This window comes from Micrasema longulum, unplaced genomic scaffold, assembly GCF_059751315.1.
Source record: "Micrasema longulum isolate JH-2025_06_02 unplaced genomic scaffold, ASM5975131v1 h1tg002439l, whole genome shotgun sequence".
In the NCBI taxonomy this organism is placed as follows: Eukaryota; Metazoa; Arthropoda; class Insecta; order Trichoptera; family Brachycentridae; genus Micrasema; species Micrasema longulum.
The window spans coordinates 1-21,208 of record NW_028279584.1 but is presented as its reverse complement, the minus strand read 5'-3'; the positions used below and the strand labels follow the sequence as shown (position 1 = coordinate 21,208).

Sequence of the window (21,208 nt, the reverse complement as noted above, 5' to 3'; positions counted from 1 at the left end):
TTGATAATATAGTAAACAGATCCTTAAAAATTTTAGGCTTTATTAATAGAACTACGTCTGATTTCCAAAGCATGCTTACACTTAAAACACTTTATTGCTCTTTAGTTCGCCCTATTCTTGAATATGCATCTGTAATCTGGTCCCCTCATTATGCTGTTCATATCAAGCGCCTTGAATCAGTTCAACATCGTTTTATAAGAAAAATTGCATGGAAGATGGGATTGGAAAGAGGAGACTATTCATATTCTGATATGGAGAGGTTTTTAAGCATATCAAGTCTTGAAAAACGCAGATGCATTGCAGATATAATCTGCATGTATAAAATTATGAACTGTCTCATTGATGCCCCTGAAATTTTGCAAAAGATTCTTTTTAACGTTCCCACCCGTAGACTAAGAAATAATGAAATGCTTTTCCTCGGTCACTACAGGACCAATTATGGTGCACAGTCGCCTTTGCCCAGAATGATCAGGCGGGTGAACGATCATCAAGATCTTGATTATTATGGTGTAAGGATGTCTTTCTTTACAAATCAGCTAAAGAATCTGTATAGTTAGCCTATGCTTTTTACTTAATCTAAAAAATCTATCATCTGTCTTTGCTGCTTATTTCTGTTCCTTATATTTTTTTATTCCTTTGTAAAAATTTCTTTTAATTGTAATGTTTATAATGGACTTTGTCCGTAAATAAATAAATAAATAAATAAATAAACATTCCCCATTCCGCTTTTTAGCGAATATCCATATCGGTGACATTTTTGGTTTTTAGTATATATGTCATGAAACAGGGAAAGCTTTCGCTAGCGCGTTTGGAGCGCCATCTATGTATTTGATATTGAGGTTAAGTATAAATGTGTAAATGTAGAAATATGTTGTAAATGTTATGTATAAATTAAGAAATAACAATTATAATGATGACATACATAAATTGAAAAATATTACGTCACAGACCAGTTAGCATTTGACATTAAATAATGCAAATAATAACGGAAGGAATCGGGTTATCCAACAAGAGTCTAACCACAGATTATAGTACTTATTTATTTATTCATTTTAATTACTTATTTATTCACTTTACACTTCACTGGGCATAACCCGTGTCGAGGCATTCATTTACATTATGTTTATAATATTATGTTCTAGTTACAATAGTTAGTATCTATAATAATATATGCGCCCACATAAACACACATAAATGTACGCATATGAGTACACATACATATATGTATGTATAAATAAATAGTGAAATCAATCAAAATAATCTAATAATAATAATAATAATAAATTATACAACACGTAGATTAATATCTTTCGATATGATATATAAAATCATAATTTCTCACAAATTAGTAAGATAGGTCAGTAATGGAATGCAATACCATACTATAAAGTTAAAAAAAATAAACTTAACCTATCTAAATGTCTATGGTTTTAACAGCCATTAACTTTGAACTATAATGCACTATTGTTTTTGGTAAGGTTATGTCAAAACCTAAATATTTGAAAAATTAATAAATGTGAATTTTCCAGATCTGAAAAGAGAAACGCATCAAATCAATTTCGCCACCTTACAAATAAACTTGTTATTATTAGTAAGAAAGCGAAAATTAAAATCAGTCATTTCTCTTCTGTACAATTTATTTATTTCAAACAATAATTTCAAGAAATATCACTTACATAAATGTAAATTTGGTGAAGACATTTAAGGGCAAGACAAAAATATGCAATCAAAGGTTGTAAAATATTAATTTGTCAAATTAAATCAATCTTCTTCTTCGCGTGTCATGTCGGGTCCCCCCGATCACTTGGGAGAAAGCTTTCCTATCCTGAGCAGTGCGAAACAGCTCCTCCACAGTTCTAATCATGGTCCATGCTCGAATGTTTCGAAGCCAGGAGAGCTGTTTTCAATCAAATCAATAAAAGACAGTTTATGATTACGTATCCTCACCCGAATTCAAATAACTTATACCTAAAGGAGCACTCTAGGAACGGAATTGTCTGCATCTGAAAATAAAGCCTAGATCTATATTTTGTGTAAGAATGAAGTACAAATTCAACACTTATTTTCATAGTTATTAATAAAATACGACTAAAACTAAAATAAATCATCTTAACCAAATAGTACAACTGTCATAAACTTAACATAATTGAACGACATAAATAATATACTTACCTATAAAAGGTTAAAAGAGATCGAGAATGATCCAACTTTTGGCAAACTGGTGTCCGCTAAATCAAAAAATAATAACGAGCCAGCCACACTTTTTTCTAATCAATCGTACGAATCGTCAAAATATGTTTCTCACAATTCACACCAGAAACAAGAAATGTCAAACAAAACAGAATGAAATTTGTAACGTTATACTAATCTACACCGAAAATTCAAGTTTCGTTTCATTTGAAAATAGCAATTAAATTTTAACATAAATTTCAATTTAGAAAGAGAAAAATGACGTTGCTTAGTAAGTGGATTTTGGATTCACATAATTGAATTGACCTTTTGGTAAGTCGGTCGACTATAGTGAATATTGCTATTTTATTGCACAATGTTTCAATATGGCGTCTCGCTTGAGTCGAACTGTCAAAATTTAGGCGGGATTACGGATTGCAATCTACCGAACAAAGATAAACACCATTGAGAAGATTGCCAGCAATTAGAAAACAAAAACGCGACATTATTAATTGATTTATAATGGGAAACATAAATATCATGAAAGACCATTCCCAGTAAGACAGCTAGCAACAATACTTTATTTACCATATAACCTTTATTTTTGTAAAAATTCTGTGTCTGTTTCAGAAATACCAAACATGGCCATTGTTGAATTCAGAGAGCAGATGTCGCATAGTGATAGACCATCATGTTTATACTGGAGTCTCCTGCCGAGAAAAACACCAATTCAGACCGTTTTCGGGCAAGCGATCTGGAGCTCTTAGCACTGTGGTTCAAGAGCTAAAACTGCTTGAAGAAGTCAACAAGACCAGCAGCGAAATTTTGGACGAAAAGAACGAAGGTTATTTTTCACACAATTTTTTATCGAGTTATTTTTAACTTGTCATCAATATAGAACTTATTCTGTTATTGAGGTGAACTAGTGCACTGTTTTACATTTTCTTCATTAAAAAATACAATTAACGAACAATGAAGAACCTCTAAGTCTATCAAACAAACTCAATATTTTAGTTTTGACATTATTTACAGAATTTTTGTACCCTAAAAATCACTACATTATCTTTCATATAAACAAATTCTAAGAGAAACGATGCTTAGATTTTTAGGGCCACTGTAATCAATATGTATCGTCTTTTTTGGGTGATCCCGTGTAGGTTGGAATTGTTTCAACGCGACGTTTTGGCTACCATCACAGAAGTCATCTTCAGTGTAAACTTAAATTGTATTGTGTTTTTTTATTCTTATATATATGTAGTTAACCCTTAAATCCAACACCGAATAAATAAAAAAAAAGGTAGGACATTTGGTTGAAATTTAATACAACGTTTTTTAAAATCAACACCCGGTAGATTTTAAGTGCGTTAGTTTGAGTTTTCTGAACGCGCCAGCTTAATTTTAAACCACCAGTACTCGCTCTCGGCCTGTCTCCGGGTGTCTCGACGAGTGTGTACAGCCGCTATAAGAATAGAAATAAGTGCCACCGATGGAAATCACAAATAAAATCTTTTTTTTTTACAATATGGCCTCGAATTTCGGAAAAAAACGGCGGAAGCAAATTTGTACACCTATGTAGTATTTCAATTCAACTAATTTACATAGTACACTCACAACAGCTTTTCATGGGAGGGGTTTTCTTCCAAAACTGGTGGTCATTTAAATGTAATAAATCATGTAACACTGATTTTAATTTTCATCTATTTTTTTCTTGATTGTTAACAGAATGGGAAGCAATAAAATTGCGATATACTCTGATCCATCATCACAATTCTTCCATTAGAGCTGGAACTGGAGAACTGAAGTCTTCTCGCAATATCCTGAAGCAACTATGCAAGTAAGAATCTATTTAAAATAATCCAATACTTCCAATAAATACCCTTTGAAACATTAAATATTTTACCCCTTAAACTATTTTTTTTTGTTTGTGGAACCAATCGAATTTATTTTCTTAAAATGTACAAAGATATCCAATCAGTATATAAGTGTACTTTGTCTATGTTCAGGCGGATTAGAATACATTTATGTGCGTGAAATAGAATTAGAATCCTGGACGAGTGTTTTCGACACGACAAGTGATCTCGGGTAAAAATCCTGAAAAAGAAAATCGAGGTGGGAAACGTCTGTTGTGTAGTAAGAATAAAAAAATATAAAAAAAAGACGATTACAATGGTTGGGCCATATGCACAGAATGAATGATAACCGTACCACAAAAATTATCTTTATACCAAAAAACAGAATTTTGGAAAAAAATTGATCGGAACCAGCATGAACACGATCACAATACAAGAGAAAAGAACAAAATTAGACTTCCATTTAGAAAAAAGGCAAAGTCACAAAATTCAATTTTATTTAAAGCAATTAAAAAGTATTACGAAATGGAAAAAAATATTTATGAAGAAAAAAACATATCAAAATTTAAAATAATGGTCAAGACATATGTGATAAACAATTTATAAATTAAATATATTTGCAATGTTATTATTAGAACACACATAACAATATGTATGATATGTGTGCCCTACTTTAAGATTTAAATAAATAAATACCACTCCGAAAGGCAGACGAAGCAGAGGCAGACCAAATGTGGAAAGTCTCATTAGAGCAATTGGCCTGATGAACGGGGGAAGAGCCGCTGGGTGCAGGGAGGAATGGAGACAGATTCTGGAGGAGGCCAGGGCCCACACAGGCTATAGCGCCACTGATGATGATGATGTTAATTTTACATGACTCTTATTTCTCTTTCCAATTAAATCAAACCGTTGGGTATATTTTGTAATGTATTGAAAATGAATTGGACTGTAATATTTTTGATGTAACTAAAAATAAATAAATATAAATAATAGTGAAATTATTCGTGTTTCAGGGTCGAAGAAAGGTCAAAAGACACAGATAATTCTGACGACTCACTAGAGACCACCACGCGAAGTGGGGACAGTGCATCAAAGGTGGATGAGGACCCGGAGTCAGGGGGGGCTGTAGGGCTGTGGGGAGGGCTGGTCCGAGCCTGTCGTGGTCTGAGTCACCCCGCCCTAGCACAACTACTGGCCAGAGCTACGTCTATCTGCCCGCAAGCCAGGTAAAATGAACATTTCTACAAATTCAATCAATGGACTGTGGGGGTGTATCTTTTGTGTTTGATTTACTGTGAGTTTTGTTGCACGGTTGCGTTGGTTAATAAAATGCAAGGTATCACTTGTAATAAAAACTAAACAGACATGTTACTAGTGCAAAAGAATGGCATGGATTCTTTTTTTTTATTTTTTTTTTATTAACATACACGGCATAATTGCCTTTTACAAATTTATAATATAAACATATAAGGTTTGATATTTTTTAAACTACATATTTGCACTCAAAACTTAGGAACAATAATCAAGCCTAAAAATTATATAACATAATATTTAAGAAAAAAAAAGTTTAAATAAAACAAAAGTTTGAAATAAAAAGTATACGAGAACTTTAAAAATTAATATAAAAAGTAAATCAAATTTTAAACATAATAAGGTTTATAATAAAAATATATATAAAAACAGAAAATCATATATGAAGTAACTACATTAAATATGATTACTACTCATCTTTGAAAAAGTTTATAAGGTTTGTTCTATAAGAACAATACCCCACATTAAAAATATCCGATATGTGGGAACAACTATTGCCGAGTTCATGAAGTCGGCTCAATACGGCATTACAATCATACACTGTGCGTGAGTTACTACTGCAAAACGGTGGCACCCGCCTAGTTATCCTTCCAGGCACCCTGAAGTTGACGAGTGACAAAAGTTCTGGGCAATCCCATATAGAATGCACAATTTTATACAAATTTAACAGGTCTATAATTTTTCTTCTATCGTTAAGTTTAAGCAAATTTAATGTTTTTAATAAAAAATCGTAATTTAAAAATTCATGACTAATTCCAAGTTTAAAAGTTATGTATCTTAAGAATTTTTTTTGGACCCTTTCCAGAGAATTTTGATGACAATTGTAGTAAGGAGTCCAAATTGTCGAGTTGTACTCTAACTGACTTCTCACTAAAGAAGTATACATCAACTTCAAAGTGCCTATGTTTTTGAATTCATTAGTCACACGTAACACGAATCCCAACATTTTCAGAGATTTACTAGTTATGTTGTTAATGTGACTAATGAAGGATAATTTTTGGTCGAAAATGACGCCTAAGTCGCGCACCTCAGAAGTTGAGATTAATTGAGTATTTCCCATCAGATAATCGAATAATATGGGATTTTTTATTCTAAAAAATCTCATTACCTGGCATTTTTTAATATTCAATTGCAGTTTATTAGCAGAGCACCACTGAAACATTTTATCTAAATTACGCTGCAGAATATTACAATCATTTACAGTATTGATTATTTTAAAAATCTTCATGTCATCGGCAAACAGCAATATCTCCACATCATCAAATACATCCATTACATCATTAACAAAGATGATGAAAAGTATTGGGCCCAAATGGGAGCCCTGTGGAACTCCACTAGTAGCACAGAAAGTTTGGGACAAAGTGTCACAAATTTTTACCGTTAATGTTCTATCAGTCAAGTAGCTTTGAAACCATTTAATCATAGGACCACTTATTCCTAGTTTAGATAGTTTGGCGATAAGAATTTTTAAACACACTTTGTCAAAGGCCTTACTAAAATCAGTGTAAATAGAGTCTACTTGTTTTCTTAATGTAAATGAATTAGTTATGACATTTTCGTATAATATTAAATTAGTTAGCGTAGATCTAGCAGACATAAATCCATGCTGAGAAGTGGTTATTATATGCTTTAAGTTAGTTGATGCAAGTAATTTATATAAAATAATTTTTTCAAAGAGTTTGGGGATGGCAGATAATATACATATTGGGCGATAATTAGTTATGTCACTCCTATCACCACTCTTAAAAATTGGAGTAAGGAAACTGGATTTCCATACAATAGGAAAGTGTCCCTCAGACAAGGATTTATTGAAGATTATATACAAAGGATACACAAGATAATCAACACATTTTTTCAAAAACATAGATGGAATTTTATCAGGGCCACAACTGCATTTAGATTCAAGTTGTATGATGCTGTTTTTAATGTCTTTTAATTGAATATTAAGAATAGATAAATCTAGGTTAGAATTACTATTTAATTCGGGTAAACAAGTATTCTCTGAATTATTGTCATAAACACTTTTAAAAAAATCGCCGAAAAGATTGACTATGTCGTTTAAATTGTTTCCAGATTTTAAGTTATAATGCATAACATTTGGTAAGACGGTATTATCATTTTTAAGGCTTTTGGAATAATTGAATATTTTTTTTACATTGTTATTTACGGAATTTTCAACGCTTCTTATATAACTTTCATGGCAAAAACGAGAGAGCTTATTACACTCTCTTCTCAACCACTGAAAATTTATGTAATCAGACGAATTTCTCGACTTTTTGTAAATTTTGTGTGTAATTTTTTTCTTAAAAATTAGATCTATTAATTCTCTACTAAACCATATAGGAAAATTAGAAGTTCTACTTTTAGATATTGGAACATGTAAATCAATAATATTATTTATTATATTATAAAATGTATCAACAATACTGTCCAAATTACTGTCCTGCAAAAAAAACCAATCAACACTAGAGAGAGATTCGCAAATGATTTCATAGTTCGCTTTGTTAAAATCACGATAAGACGTTGTTGAAGTAACATTACGTAGATTTAAATCAGGAATAATTATATCCAAAACTGGATGATGAGCATCCGGAGCGAAAACAACATCAAGAGACTCACTTACAGAAACCGATGCATCACTACAAAATATTAGGTCCAGTATACGGTTGTTTTTGTTTTTTACCGAATTTAATTGAAGCAGATTTAGGAACTGGGACATTTCAATTATTTCTCTTTCGACAACGGTTGAATTATTATAGTTAACGACTTCAGCGGGTAATGCCTCAACATTATCCCAAGTAATATTAGGGAGATTGTAATCTCCAATAACAAGAAATTTTGCGTCCGGATATAAGAATTTCATGTGTTCAACCTCTTCACAGTGATTCTGATATACAATCGGATCAGACAGCGGTGGAATGTATACACAGCCAATCACTATTTTTAACTTATTTACACTAATTAATACGAAAATGTGTTCGATATTTTCATGAACTGTTTTTAATTTTCTAGACACTATTTTTTTATTTACAGATATCAATATGCCACCTCCTCTTGTTTTGTCACTTGTCTTCTTACTTCTATCCAGTCGATAAATGTTATAGTTATGCATTCCTAATTCAGAAGTATATATATCTTTATGAAGCCACGTTTCTGTGAAAATGAAGACATCGTATAATAAGGTGGGAGTGGTTTTTATAAATTCTTGGAGCTTTGTGCACATTCCTCTAAGATTTTGATATAAAAATTTAAGTAACGATATTTTTTTTAGTTTTTTGGTACAGTGGAAACTATTTTTGGTGTGGAATTTATATATTTTATAGTCAAATGTTCTTCACCATTACTTGTCCTGGATTCCAACTCGCTTCTTAGATCGGTTAGGTGATTTCTTTGTTTGATTGTAAGGTCAGGTTTCATTTTAACACCCCCAGATAATTTTGTCTTAAAGCGCAAAAGCCTTTTGGTTTGAGAAGAATCTCGCAACTCAACTTTAATTGGCCTATTTACTCCTTCCCGTTGTATGCCTAGTCTATACATCTTAATCAAGTCGCTGTTTGGTAGTGGTTCGATTTGATTAATTACATGATGAGTTGTTTTTGTGTCATCCTCAATCCTCTGTGGCTGAGTGGTAGATAAACTCTCAGGTATGTTAAAAATAATTAAATTCTTCGATCTCTCCTTACGTTCTTCAATTTCCGAGATTGCTTCAAAAAAAAGATCGGTGGTGTTCACCGAGTTAATAGCAGATGTAGAAGGCTGGGGTAATTTCTTGTAGGCCGCCAACTCACCCTCAAGAATGCCCATTGATACTGCCATTTCACCAACAGTCCCCAATAGTTCCGAGGTTTGTGGCGAGATTTTCCCTAACTGTTCCTTTGTAAATTTATTATTGGGTTCATTAATTATTTTGAGTATTAAATTAACAATATTTTTTGCTTTAGTCATATAACTAAGCGCGTTTAATGATTGAGCCATTTCGAAATATTTACAAAGTCGTACGTAAGTAGGTACTACACCGATGGGACAGCACTAATTCCTGGCCAGCACTAATAGCAATGAAGTTTACAACACGTCGCGGTGCGTCGGTAAAATCGAATATGCTTTTGCTGCACCAATTGAGATGTCGGTAAAACAGTTTATGTCGCGTCGGTAAAAACGAAAAGTTTTAACTGTCACTCACGGTAAATTTACACAAATAACTGACGATTACTTGAAATTTATATAATCGCAATGGTTCCCCACATAATATGTGATGCAGAATAACCTCCTTACTATGTATACTCTTTTGTGTCACTTAACGATGTTTTTTTATAATATGCAAGTAATTAAGGACACAGAAAGGCACTCACGACTTTTTGTATATGCTATACTTTTTTGATTCATGGGTAAATAAATGACTTCTTTTTCTTCATTATTATTGATGCGGCTTGGCCAATATGATAGCCAATGCGTTGACAAATACGTATTGGCAAACGTGTAGAGGGGAGTATTTGTGGCTGACAGAGCTGGCACTTACGCTGGCACATGCGTATAGAACTATGGATAATTTAAAAAAACCGATGAGGAGAAAACGTAACCTCAAAACTCATTATTCAAGGGTTTATATTGTACAATGAGTTACCAAAAAAAACAGAAATCCTTGCAATATTTTTAATCAAATTTTAAAATATGTTATAGATAAATTTTATATTAAATGTGACGTGATTGAATGTTTATATTATTTTCTAAGATCTTATTTATTTATTTATTTTGTTCATTAACGCCCAAAAGGCATTTACAAAAAAATAAAATTGAAATACATGCTAACATACTGAATAATAAACAGAATATACAGAAAAAAATTGTGAAATTAGTTAAAGAGGATATGATAAAAAGTTTTACAGAGTAAAAAAAAACAATAATAACAAAGGTATGCAAGAAAAAACAGTAAGCATATAAATAAAAAATGCAAAGATATAAGCTTATGAAATAAATTCTGTAAGGCAAACAATAAATAAAGTGTTACGGTAAGCAAGAAAGACACAAACTATTACTACTTATAAACTATTCAATGTTATTAAATGCGTTTATATGTCTACTGGTTTCGAGACGTACCCGTATCTTCGTCAGAACACCAATTCAACTAACATGCAAAACCCACTATACACCTTCACCATAGTTGTTGCACAAAAATATAAAACCAACATACCATGCTTTTTAAAAGGCAGCCTTAGATGCACTGATTAGGTTATGAGAATGTTTGATGTTGTAGGAGAAATAGTTGAAAAAAAGGAAGGAGATGAAGGGAGGGGCGTAAGTTTAAAAGGTAAAGGTGACTATTATAAGAAAAACATCAAGAAATTTTGATATTTGTGTTAAAGATTACACGAAATGTCTTCGCAATAACAATTTCTCCGAATTCGCAAATCACCTGATCAATTTTAATCATGACTTATAAAGATACGAGAGTTAAAATCCTACCTTCAAATAATAATGGATTAAAAGTAAACAATATAGAAATATTTCACATTAGGAAGACCTTAAAAAATGATTTTCCTTTGATCAATTACCAAACAACCTTTCAATATAACCCATTATGCGATGTTCCATTGCAAGGTTCACCCTATAATAATGTTTGGATAATTTATATAGCGCCATTTTTGTGAAAATCACCTCAAGGGCGCTGTACAATAAATAAATATCCCAACACGTCTTGCAGCTACAGAGCGCATGGACGGTTGGGTTTCTAGTTCCTCGTCTCCAATTATGGTATATTACAATTATGATATATATGAGCTAGACAGAACGTCTTGCAGCTACAGAGCGCATTTACAATAAGAAATCTAGCCCCTATTTACTTTTTTTTTTTTTTATTATTTGACAATAAAGCTTAGAGTTTAGGTGATATTTTAAAAACGAAATAAAAAGCAGATTTATAAAATTAGAATTTAGATAACAACAAGCCTTGCAGCTACTGAGCGCATGGACGGTTGAAATTCTAGACCCCATTTACTAAATTTAGATATTTGATAGTTGATAACATTTATATAATATGAGAGCTAACATCACAAAAAGTCTTGCAGCTTCAAAACGCATCGACAAATGGAATTTCAACAACAGAAGAATGATTTTCAAAGGTTAATAATAAAAAATAATTTTAAGAAACGCAATAATAATACATTGAGCAAAGAACTAGTAAGTATGGCAATTAAGTGAACATGTAACAGCACAAAAAGTAAAATATAAAAAAGTAAACAAAAATAGCATTCCTTAACTTATTATTAATGTTAACAAGACAATAGACGATACCCAAACTCAAACTCGTCCCTATTTTATTTTCGTATGCAGTAAACAGGATCTATTGTCTTTTTCCTAGTAAATAACTGTAAAAACACTTGGTTCACATTTGGCTGTTCCCTGGGAGATGATAGTAGAAACGCATCTGCGCAGTGTAGAGTGTAGGTACCAAGGAATATATCCGCTTCTTTTTAGTTTTGTTTGTTATTACTCACGCCCCTCCTTTCATCCCCTCCCTCTTTTTCCAAATATTTTTCCTACAACATCAAACATTTTTATAACCTTATCAGTGCATGTAAGGGTTGCCTAATAAAACGCATGGCATGTTGGAATTATATTTTTGTGCAACAACTATGGCGAAGATGTATAGTGGGTTTTGCATGTTGGTTTAATTGGCGTCCTGATGGAGAGACAGATACGTCTTGAAATCGGTAGATACATAAAAGTCAGTAAGCGGTTATAGACAAATATTTAATAACATTTATTTAAATGTTTGACCACAAAGTTAATGCTTAAAATATTAACAGTAGGTATAAATAAATTTTAAACAGCATAAATAAATCATATTTTTATCCCAGAATCATATGCTAGAACTAGTCGCGTAAACAGAGTTTTAAACTAGGGTTAGCAGTAGAAAAACAATTCATTTTATTTAATACGAGTATAAGTAAAATAAATCTTACCAAACAGTTTCCTTTGCTCGTCATATTAGTTTAAATCGTTTTGTTTTTTTATGTACACACCCAGTTAGCCTGTTGAACTCTTTATAATAATTAACACTGAATTAACGTGTAACATTTGAATATATTTTTCTAATTTAATATAATTTAGGAGTGCACTTTTCTTTGCTAATAATAAGTTTTTTTTCCATAAAGAATGACCGAGAAAACTTGTTGTTTTTTTTAAAACGGTTAAACGCACATTTCCGTCAATATCACAAGTTTCACAGAACTCCGTTTAAATTTTTTATTAATAAAATAAACGTTGATTATATTTTCGGTTGTATGAAAGTATCGATTTGAGTAGTTTGAGGTTATTTATTTGACATTTGATCTTTGACCGTCTTTTATAAAAAAAACATTTTTAAAATGCTAGATGTCAGTAATGCATTCGTTTTTTATTTCTAAAACAATGCATCAAAGTTCATAAAATGCACTGCCTACAAAGTTACCCATACGCGCGTAAGTAAAACAACAAAAAAACTCCACACATACACGTTTTGTTCATGTAAACAACAGCTGCAATATGAACAAAATAAGCCTTTGTAGTTTGCGCCTTAGCCGATCCGGCAAATAATGGCAAAATTCTCGTAGGTTAGGCATTGCTTATGTGCCTATATGGAACACACGCCACTGGCTAGAACCATATACCGCCCACTATCGGTAGCTTGTAGAATTTACACATAGGGCGAGAGAAGTTACAAAAACAGTTGATTTTTCTACATTAGAGATTATAGATAATGTACATGGCTCGGTCCCATTGCGTCATTCTTAACTATGCTTGGTTATAACTGTTTACCGACCAGGAAAACTGCGTATGTACAGATCTACGACATTAATTATTGTTAAATAAAAACTATCCCCTTTTTGAGCATTCGTAGATTGAATCATTTGATCGATATGACAATATTTTCTTGTTTTTTTTAATACAGAAAACACGTATTAGATGCACTTCCTTATATTGCAAGTATCGGGTCTGTAGAATTAATTAAGGAGATGATCATCAAAGGAACAGCTTCCGAGGAAACGAGACAAGAATGGCTCATGTCCATGGCCACAATTCCTAGGTAACGACATTTATTCTAATATATATAAATAATTTGATTTAACGCTGCTCTTGTCAGACTTTAAAACCAAATTATGAATATAAAAAAACCTTTTTTATTTATGAACAGACCACAACGGGAAATGATCGTCAGCATGAAGGATCTTCTGGAAAGATCTCCAATGGACAAAGCAGTTTCTCTTGCAGCTTCTTCCATGGTTCACTCATACTGCAGAAACAGCAAGAGTTCTCGTAAGTTCTAAATTATTATCATAATCAATTTCTTAAATTATAATAACCTTACATATTACAACAGAGACGAAGAACATTTAAGAGAAGGGAATATAAAAGTCTAGGCATTTACAGGACTTATGACCTGTCATTGGCTGGTTTAAGTGGCCACTTTACACACTGTGTAACATTCACCATTCTGCTCATGTTTGAACATCCAAATTTTCTCAACTCTTCTGTCCGTTGACTTTTGTAAAGTAAAAGAGCTCCCTTCTCAAATAAAATTCCCTCTCTGTTGCAATAAATTTATATATGAATAACTCCCTAGGGAGGAAATCCAGCCAGTCTGCAAGCATTTGGACATGCTCAAACATTGTTGAATTAACTACCTGGTAAAAGAAGAAGTATAAAAATTGGAAAATTGTTTGCAGGCGTTGCCTAGTAGGTGATTTGGTTCAGCCGGATGAATCTCACCCACGTGATAAAGGTTTCAGCTCTTTTACTTCACAAAAGTCAACAGATGGTAGAGTTGAGGAAATGTGGATGTTCAAACATGGGCAGAATGGTTAATGTTACACGGTGTGTAAAGTGGCCACTTAAACCAGCCAATGACAGGTCAAAAGCCCTGTAAATGCCTAGACTTCCATGTTTTCTTCTCAAAAATGTTTTCCCTCTCTGTTGCAATAAATTTAAATCTACCTATATCGACTAAAAGTAAGAATGTGATTATTTTTTGTCAGCATCCCTACTGATGATAGGCACCGCACGCGCCTGACTCATTGTAAAAAGGTTTTAATTTGTACAATGAGTTACCTGAAGAAATTAAAGAAATGGAAAGACTTAAAGAATTCCAAATGACCTATTTTTATCTATCCTATTTAATCTTATATAACCTACATCTCGGCTTGTAAGTTTATCTTTTTCGGTGTCTAGCATACGAGTATTATATAAATTGTAATGAAATGTTTTAGTAATGGAGTGCTGTATGGAAAAACAAAACATGGACATAATAAAAATATTCCAACGTAACGTTGAATCAGTACTGCGAAAAGACGTAGGGGACATCCCGAGAAGCCTACGGGAAAAGGTAATAGTCAATTTTCAGCCATATTTCTTAATGTGTAAACATGATAATTATATATTACCAAAATATTACCGTTTGCTAGTGAATATAATTTGAACTTTACCGTTATCAATATTACCGTTATCAATATTACCTTTACCGTTATCAATATTACCGTTTTGCTAGTGAATATAATTTGAACTTTCCCCTTATTGATCCATTTGATTGTAAAAAAATAACATTTAAAATGCGCGTCTTAAAACATACTTTTTTGTCTTATACTTAGTTTCAATAATAAAGTTTTATTTTATTTTATTAAATTTTATCTCTATTTCTTAATATTTTATATATATTTATATTTTCGATACCTGTCACCCTCTTTCCAATATAACACCCACACACCCACCCTCTCACTCACTTACACTCACACAAACACACTTGTATGTATTGTACGTGTATTTAATGTATTTCTGTGGATATCTGTCATTGGTTTTATTCTCTGTATATGTTATTTGTTATATTTGTATTACTGTTGATATCCCCAATAAAAATAAAAAATAATAAAAAATAATAATAAAAAAAAAATGTATCCTTTTATTGTCATTTGGATAAAATATGCAAAAATGTTTCATCACTTTATAACTTTTGGTTGGCAAAAAATGTTTTTCGTCTAAATGTCTACTTTTTAAAATTTTCTATTAAAGAATCTGATCGTCTTGATCGAGGGCCATAATAAAAATATAAATAATCGAAATGAATATTATTGGTAAAAATATATTGTTTTGTTATAGAGCACTATTTTACAATAAATTGAAGCAATTTTGAATATAATATATTATTGCGTCATTATTATCTTCTGTAAATTTTCTAACAAAATTATTCATTCTTCTCGTACAATTTTACCCAGGTAATCTACATATTGATGAAGCGACTTCACATAATATTGTCACTTAAGCCCATTCCTGAAAATCCAATTTATATGGTACTTCAGAACACATAAGTTTAGTTTGAAGAATCAACAATACAATAAATAAAGAAACGCATTTCATGGCCAAGTATTTTTGTAATTACCTTTATTTATTTTTAGGTTTCTGTCAGTATAAAATCGCTAGGAAATATTGGTGGCTTTACAAAGGAATTTGCCGACATGTTAATGGAAGCTATTGAGAATCCCAATATCATGCTCCCTATTCGCATACACTCCATCGATGCCTTCAGGAAGTCACCATGCTATGAAACTAGGTATAATTTGGATTTATAATTCTTTTTAAGATAAAAGTGCAGTAATTGCAAATGAAAACAGGTTTATCGAAGCTAAATTAGCAGTGCACAGCGTAATTTAAATCCCTTATGCTCGGAAGCAAAACATGAAACTGACAGAGGAAAGATTAAAGCAGAGGGAACACAGTTTTTTTATGTTTGTTTTATTGCAATATGATTATGGGTTAGGATAAATGTGTAGGATTTTGGTTTCTGGGGGTGGTGGAGCTCTTACCCCAGTTAGAGATTGACAGAAGACACAAGGTTGCTGTTTAATGCGTATTTATTACATGGTGAATAAATAATTAATTGTGTCACGCGAGTATAACGGCGATGAGGAGTTGAAGTAACTGCACTTGAACTACATGCTGGAACTGAGTGACTGAGTGGCTGAGCTGAACTGGGCATTACCACGCCTTGTTTTCTCTTATAGACCGCGTCCCTTTGTTGTTCATTTCTCTATGGTAGAGACAATGTTAATGTTCTGCAAGACGTTGATCTCGTGTTTCACAGAATGCAATGTATTGAATCCATTAGAAAACGCTAATTTGCTTCATCGGTCGTTGCACTATAATTTCAGATAAAATGAACCCCACAAATGTATCTTATTTGACCTGTTTACACAAAATGCTAAACGAACCGTGAAATAATTGATAAAAGCGGTAATCTCATATTTATTCATCAATCCCAGTATGCCATATATATAAGTAGAATAGAAAATATTCAGAACAAATTTATAAAGTACCTTAAATACAAAACCGGTATTTCTTATGTATCTACTCTCACTGCCTCCACCTTCCATGGAATCATTTCTCTACAATACCGCAGAGTGTGTGCGGACCAACTACTGCTTTACAAAATTATGACAGGAATGGTTGACTGTACAGAGCTGCTTGGTTTAATATCAATACATGTGCCAGCCAGGATTTGTAGACGGTACCACCTGTTTTATGTACCAATGAGTAAAACATCGTATGTTAAAAATGCTTTTTTTCGTAGGACTTTTTCAATGTACAATACAAAATTTAAAAATATAGATTACACAACACTCTGTCAGATTTAAAATTTACACTAAAAATGTATTATGTAACTTAGTAGACATTATAATAATAAATATGTACATCTCCCCTCCCCTCCTTATCCTCTCTTCAAGCATTTTTGCCCTTATCCCGTCCAATTTACAGTAACTTAATGTTCTTAAAATTAATATTTAAAAAATCTTTGATTATTAAGTACATGAAAATAACATTTTGATATGTATAAATTGTTTGTATTTATTTGATATGTAATATATTTTCTTTACTAACTTTGTATACTATGTGGAAATCTGTTATTAGTTCTGAGTTTATACACTATATCTGTTTGTTTACTAAAAATATGTATGTAGAAGTGTTGATTTCCCTAATAATTTTTTTTTTAAAATAAATATAAAAAAATTGCTATTCGCAACCTGCGTAGGAATTGCTGGAGCCACTTCAAACACGACGCGTGCTGTCTGGAACTCTATTATATACTCGGTCAAAACAAAATTTCGAATATTTCACTCATGCCTGTACATTTTTTACATTTACATTTTTTTTTTTGCACCACAACAGGCTAGGAGGCCTAATTACAGTGGTGAATTACATCACAGAGCACCCAGTCTTGAGAAAAATCACATTTTTAATTTTTGTGTTCTCACCGGGAATCGAACCCGGAACCTTCCGTGCGTGAGTCAAGCGTCTTGACCACTACACCACGGAGGCCGCCTGTACCTCTATACGGGCGCAAATCCTGGCACCTTACTTAATCTCAAAACACCAAACTTGGTGTTTTGAGATTAAGTAAGGAGCATAAGGTGGTTCAATTTCATTACTAATATTGAAGTCCGAGAACGGACACAGCAGCCTTGTATAGCGAGCGTTTTGAAGGTGGACTTGCTTGGACACGTGCTGCGGAGTCCTCAGGGGACCCATAAGTTTTCTCTTCTTCACACCTTCGGGCTCCCGCTATCCTGGAAAACTGTCGATGACGATCTTTCGACTTTATTCGGCCAAACTAAGGGATGCGGCATTGACTTAGGAGGAGGCGAAAGTGCTGGCTAGCGATATAGAATAGCGAAAGCTAGAATAATACAATTGCTGTTTCAACTTTAAAAATGTATAAATTTTATATTTGAAGCACCAACTTTGTGGTTATTCATTATAATAAAATAAATAAAACAACATTGTTTTTAGCCACAATTTTTTTTCCACTGACCGGTTTCAAAGCAAACAAGCTTCTTCGTCAAGTTTTACGTAACTAATGAATTCTTTCCTATTTTATTATTTCCATGTTTACCAAATACTACACGTGGAGCCAAAAAGCCAATAAATAAAACAATTTATTTTTAACCGAATCTAACTGAATCAGTCTTGAATGTGGTTCCGTGGCCAGTGTCTCGGACTCACGGATCAAAGGTCCATGGTTCGAATCCCACTCTACCCTAACTTGATTCCCAATTTCTTATAATGAGTTATTTACAACTCGTTGAAAAATGGCCCTCAAAATGAAATATTTGGGTAAATCATAATAACGCAAATATTTCTTTTTTATAATTTTTTTTTTTTTTAAAAAACACAACTTTTTTTTTACTGGTTTCATTGCTAAACAGCTTCTTTCTTAAAATTTACTTAGCTAAAATTAATAAATAACCAAATTAACAATATTCCTTTTAGTCCACTCCTGTCTAGTTTCGATTTTATCCATCTCACATTACCATCCTTTCAAGAAAAAAAGACTTTTATTCATTTGTTTTATTGGCAACATACTGATAAAATAAAATAAAATAGGAAATAAAACATTAGTTAAGTAAACCTTGAGAAAAAAGCTTGTTTAGCTTTGAAACCGGTCTGTGGGAAAAAAATATGTGGTTAAAAACAAAGTTGTTTTATTTATTTTGTTGAAAAATGTAGCTTAAGACCGTTAGGAAGCTTATTGGACTTTTAAAACGGTTTCGGAAGTGTGAAGAGAGCATTGGCGAACGGTGATTTAATTTAGAGGGAAGCCAAAAAAGGATAATTTATTTGTACCTACATAGTAGATACATAATATAATGTAAGTGATATAAACTGTGAATTGCTTTTTTTCTGTAGTTCTGCGTGAGACAAAAACTCTCATCTAAAAAATCAACTCAAACGATATAACTTCGTGATTTATAATATTGTGTAACTATATTATCCATTAATTTAACACATAACTTATATTAAAGTTCATAAAAAATAGCACAATGAATTCAGTCAGTATTAGGTATTTTCATAACGATTGAAATGTCAACTGGTTGATTTTTTCTAGAAATGAATAATGCCAAAAACGGCCGCGTCAAGCGACACATGTGTTGCGAGTCATATGTCAAAAGTATCATCTCAAAGAAAAATAGTCCATAAGAAATAATGTTTGAAATACTGTTTTTCAAATCGAGAATATTCAAAGAATTTGGGTAATCTGCATGTTTACTCTAGGAGAAAAATCCTGCCACTGGGCTTAATATGTTCAAAATATAGTATACTTATTTGTATGAAGAAATAAGCTGGAGTAATCGGCTAGTTCTTTGGGTCATTGCTGACGCTGGCCGCGCTTTATTAATATTTATATTTATATTTGGATAAAAATACAAATGATGGCAATGAATGAGGAATATTTTTCTTTAGTAAAATGAACAAAGATAATAAAAAGTACAGTCAGGAATACAATATGTTTAAGAAAGAAGTAAAAAATTACATCTATAATTCTTCTTTATGTAACACTGATTAAAAACATCCTTAATATCTTTTTTGTAATTTATTTATGTTATTCTCAAAATATGTATTATTGATTAAAATAAATTAATCTATTGTAAGACGTCACTCCCCATTATGTACACAAGAATTGTTTATTTCTTTTAGGTAATTGGAAATGTTAATGTAAATATATGTATTTGGTTAATGTAAAAAAATGTGTTTAGTTGTAATATTGTATTTTAATTTGTTATTAATAAAAAAATAAATAAAAAAAATGATTTATAAGAAATATTAGTTACATATTTATTTATTTTTCTGTAAGTCACCGTAAAACATTATGGATAGTCAAATATAGTAAGCTGCGCATAATCGCTTATATACACGGTTTGCCCCTGGAAGAGAGTGCTTTCACTCATTTCAATGTAACCAATCAACAAATAATAACTTTATCATTTAATTGTATTTTTCTTTTTTACTTTACCTGCAGGAGCTATTTTCTCGAGTTGTTTGCAAAACAGTCGCTCGATGTTGAGATCCGTCTGGCTTCTTATCTACAAGTCATGAGGTGCCCGAGTTATGTTGTTGTCAGAAAAATCTTGCAGATTCTGAAGGAAGAAAAAATCAATCAAGGTATGTCAATCATCGTAATAAAAGTTATTAAAGAGATAAATTATGCCCAGATCAATAAAAAAAAACAGCCTTTCTACTTCACGAAAATCCGCAGATAGAAGAATTGAAGAAGGTCCTGCGCAGTCGAGGCTGTTCGCAAAGCTGGGACAGGACAGTATTGTCTTATCTATTGTATTGTTTTTGCGTAATCCCTGCTTAAAATTTATAAGATTCGATAAACCATGGACGTTCAACCAGCCATTGAAATTTTTTACATGAAATCAACAAATGACTACTTACTCATCGGGTCCGGACTTCTGACCTCGCCATTCCAATGTGCAGCGACAGATATCGCCATATCAGTGGCCATCCTCAAATCATCCCATTCACAAGTCAGCCGCATTGGACACAGCAGCAGACGAGGACCATCCTGCACCCCTCCACAATAGCAGATCGTGTCTTCTCCCTCCAGAAAACCTCACTTCTGTTAATTATATTTGCACCTAGTCACTCCTACCCTCAGTATGTTGAGTCCAAACTCTGGGTGGTGAGTAATTCACTTTCTATCCTAATATAATATAATGTTTTTCTGATTGTAATTTTTAGTTGCGTCATTTGTTTGGAGCCACTTGGATAATCTTGGAAAGTCCACCATTCCCTCTAGAGTAGAGAAACAAGGCTTCGTCTCAGGAAATACTATTCCCCGACCAAACCACCAACCAGACTTGAGAAAATTTTCCCGGAATTATGAACATGGAATATTCTTCGATGAATACAATGCAGGTTAGATTTCAGTAAAAAAAATTTTTTATGTAAAGATATTGTAATAAATTTAGTCTGTATCCAGGCGGTAAAGAATACAGTTATATCTATGAAATATAACTGAAACCCTGGACGAGCGTTTTCAAGTTGGGGCTTATTCTTCATCAGAAACACAG

The 21,208-nt window shown here is 32.3% G+C and overlaps 1 protein-coding gene across 1 annotated transcript in view; it reads left to right on the top strand.

The window, feature by feature from the left end:
• Nucleotides 1-21,053, top strand: part of LOC148272201 (vitellogenin-like) — a gene marked incomplete at its 3' end in the record, with an annotated part of 44,184 nt that extends 23,131 nt beyond the window's left edge. Inside the window, exons 7-15 of the mRNA XM_088240369.1 lie at nucleotides 2,800-3,013; nucleotides 3,892-4,003; nucleotides 5,033-5,245; nucleotides 13,258-13,392; nucleotides 13,501-13,622; nucleotides 14,573-14,688; nucleotides 15,752-15,906; nucleotides 20,149-20,291; nucleotides 20,877-21,053. Coding sequence (XP_088096495.1) covers nucleotides 2,800-3,013; nucleotides 3,892-4,003; nucleotides 5,033-5,245; nucleotides 13,258-13,392; nucleotides 13,501-13,622; nucleotides 14,573-14,688; nucleotides 15,752-15,906; nucleotides 20,149-20,291; nucleotides 20,877-21,053 — 1,387 coding nt within the window. The remainder of the gene's footprint in view (nucleotides 1-2,799; nucleotides 3,014-3,891; nucleotides 4,004-5,032; nucleotides 5,246-13,257; nucleotides 13,393-13,500; nucleotides 13,623-14,572; nucleotides 14,689-15,751; nucleotides 15,907-20,148; nucleotides 20,292-20,876) is intronic.
• Nucleotides 21,054-21,208: the final 155 nt, after the last annotated feature.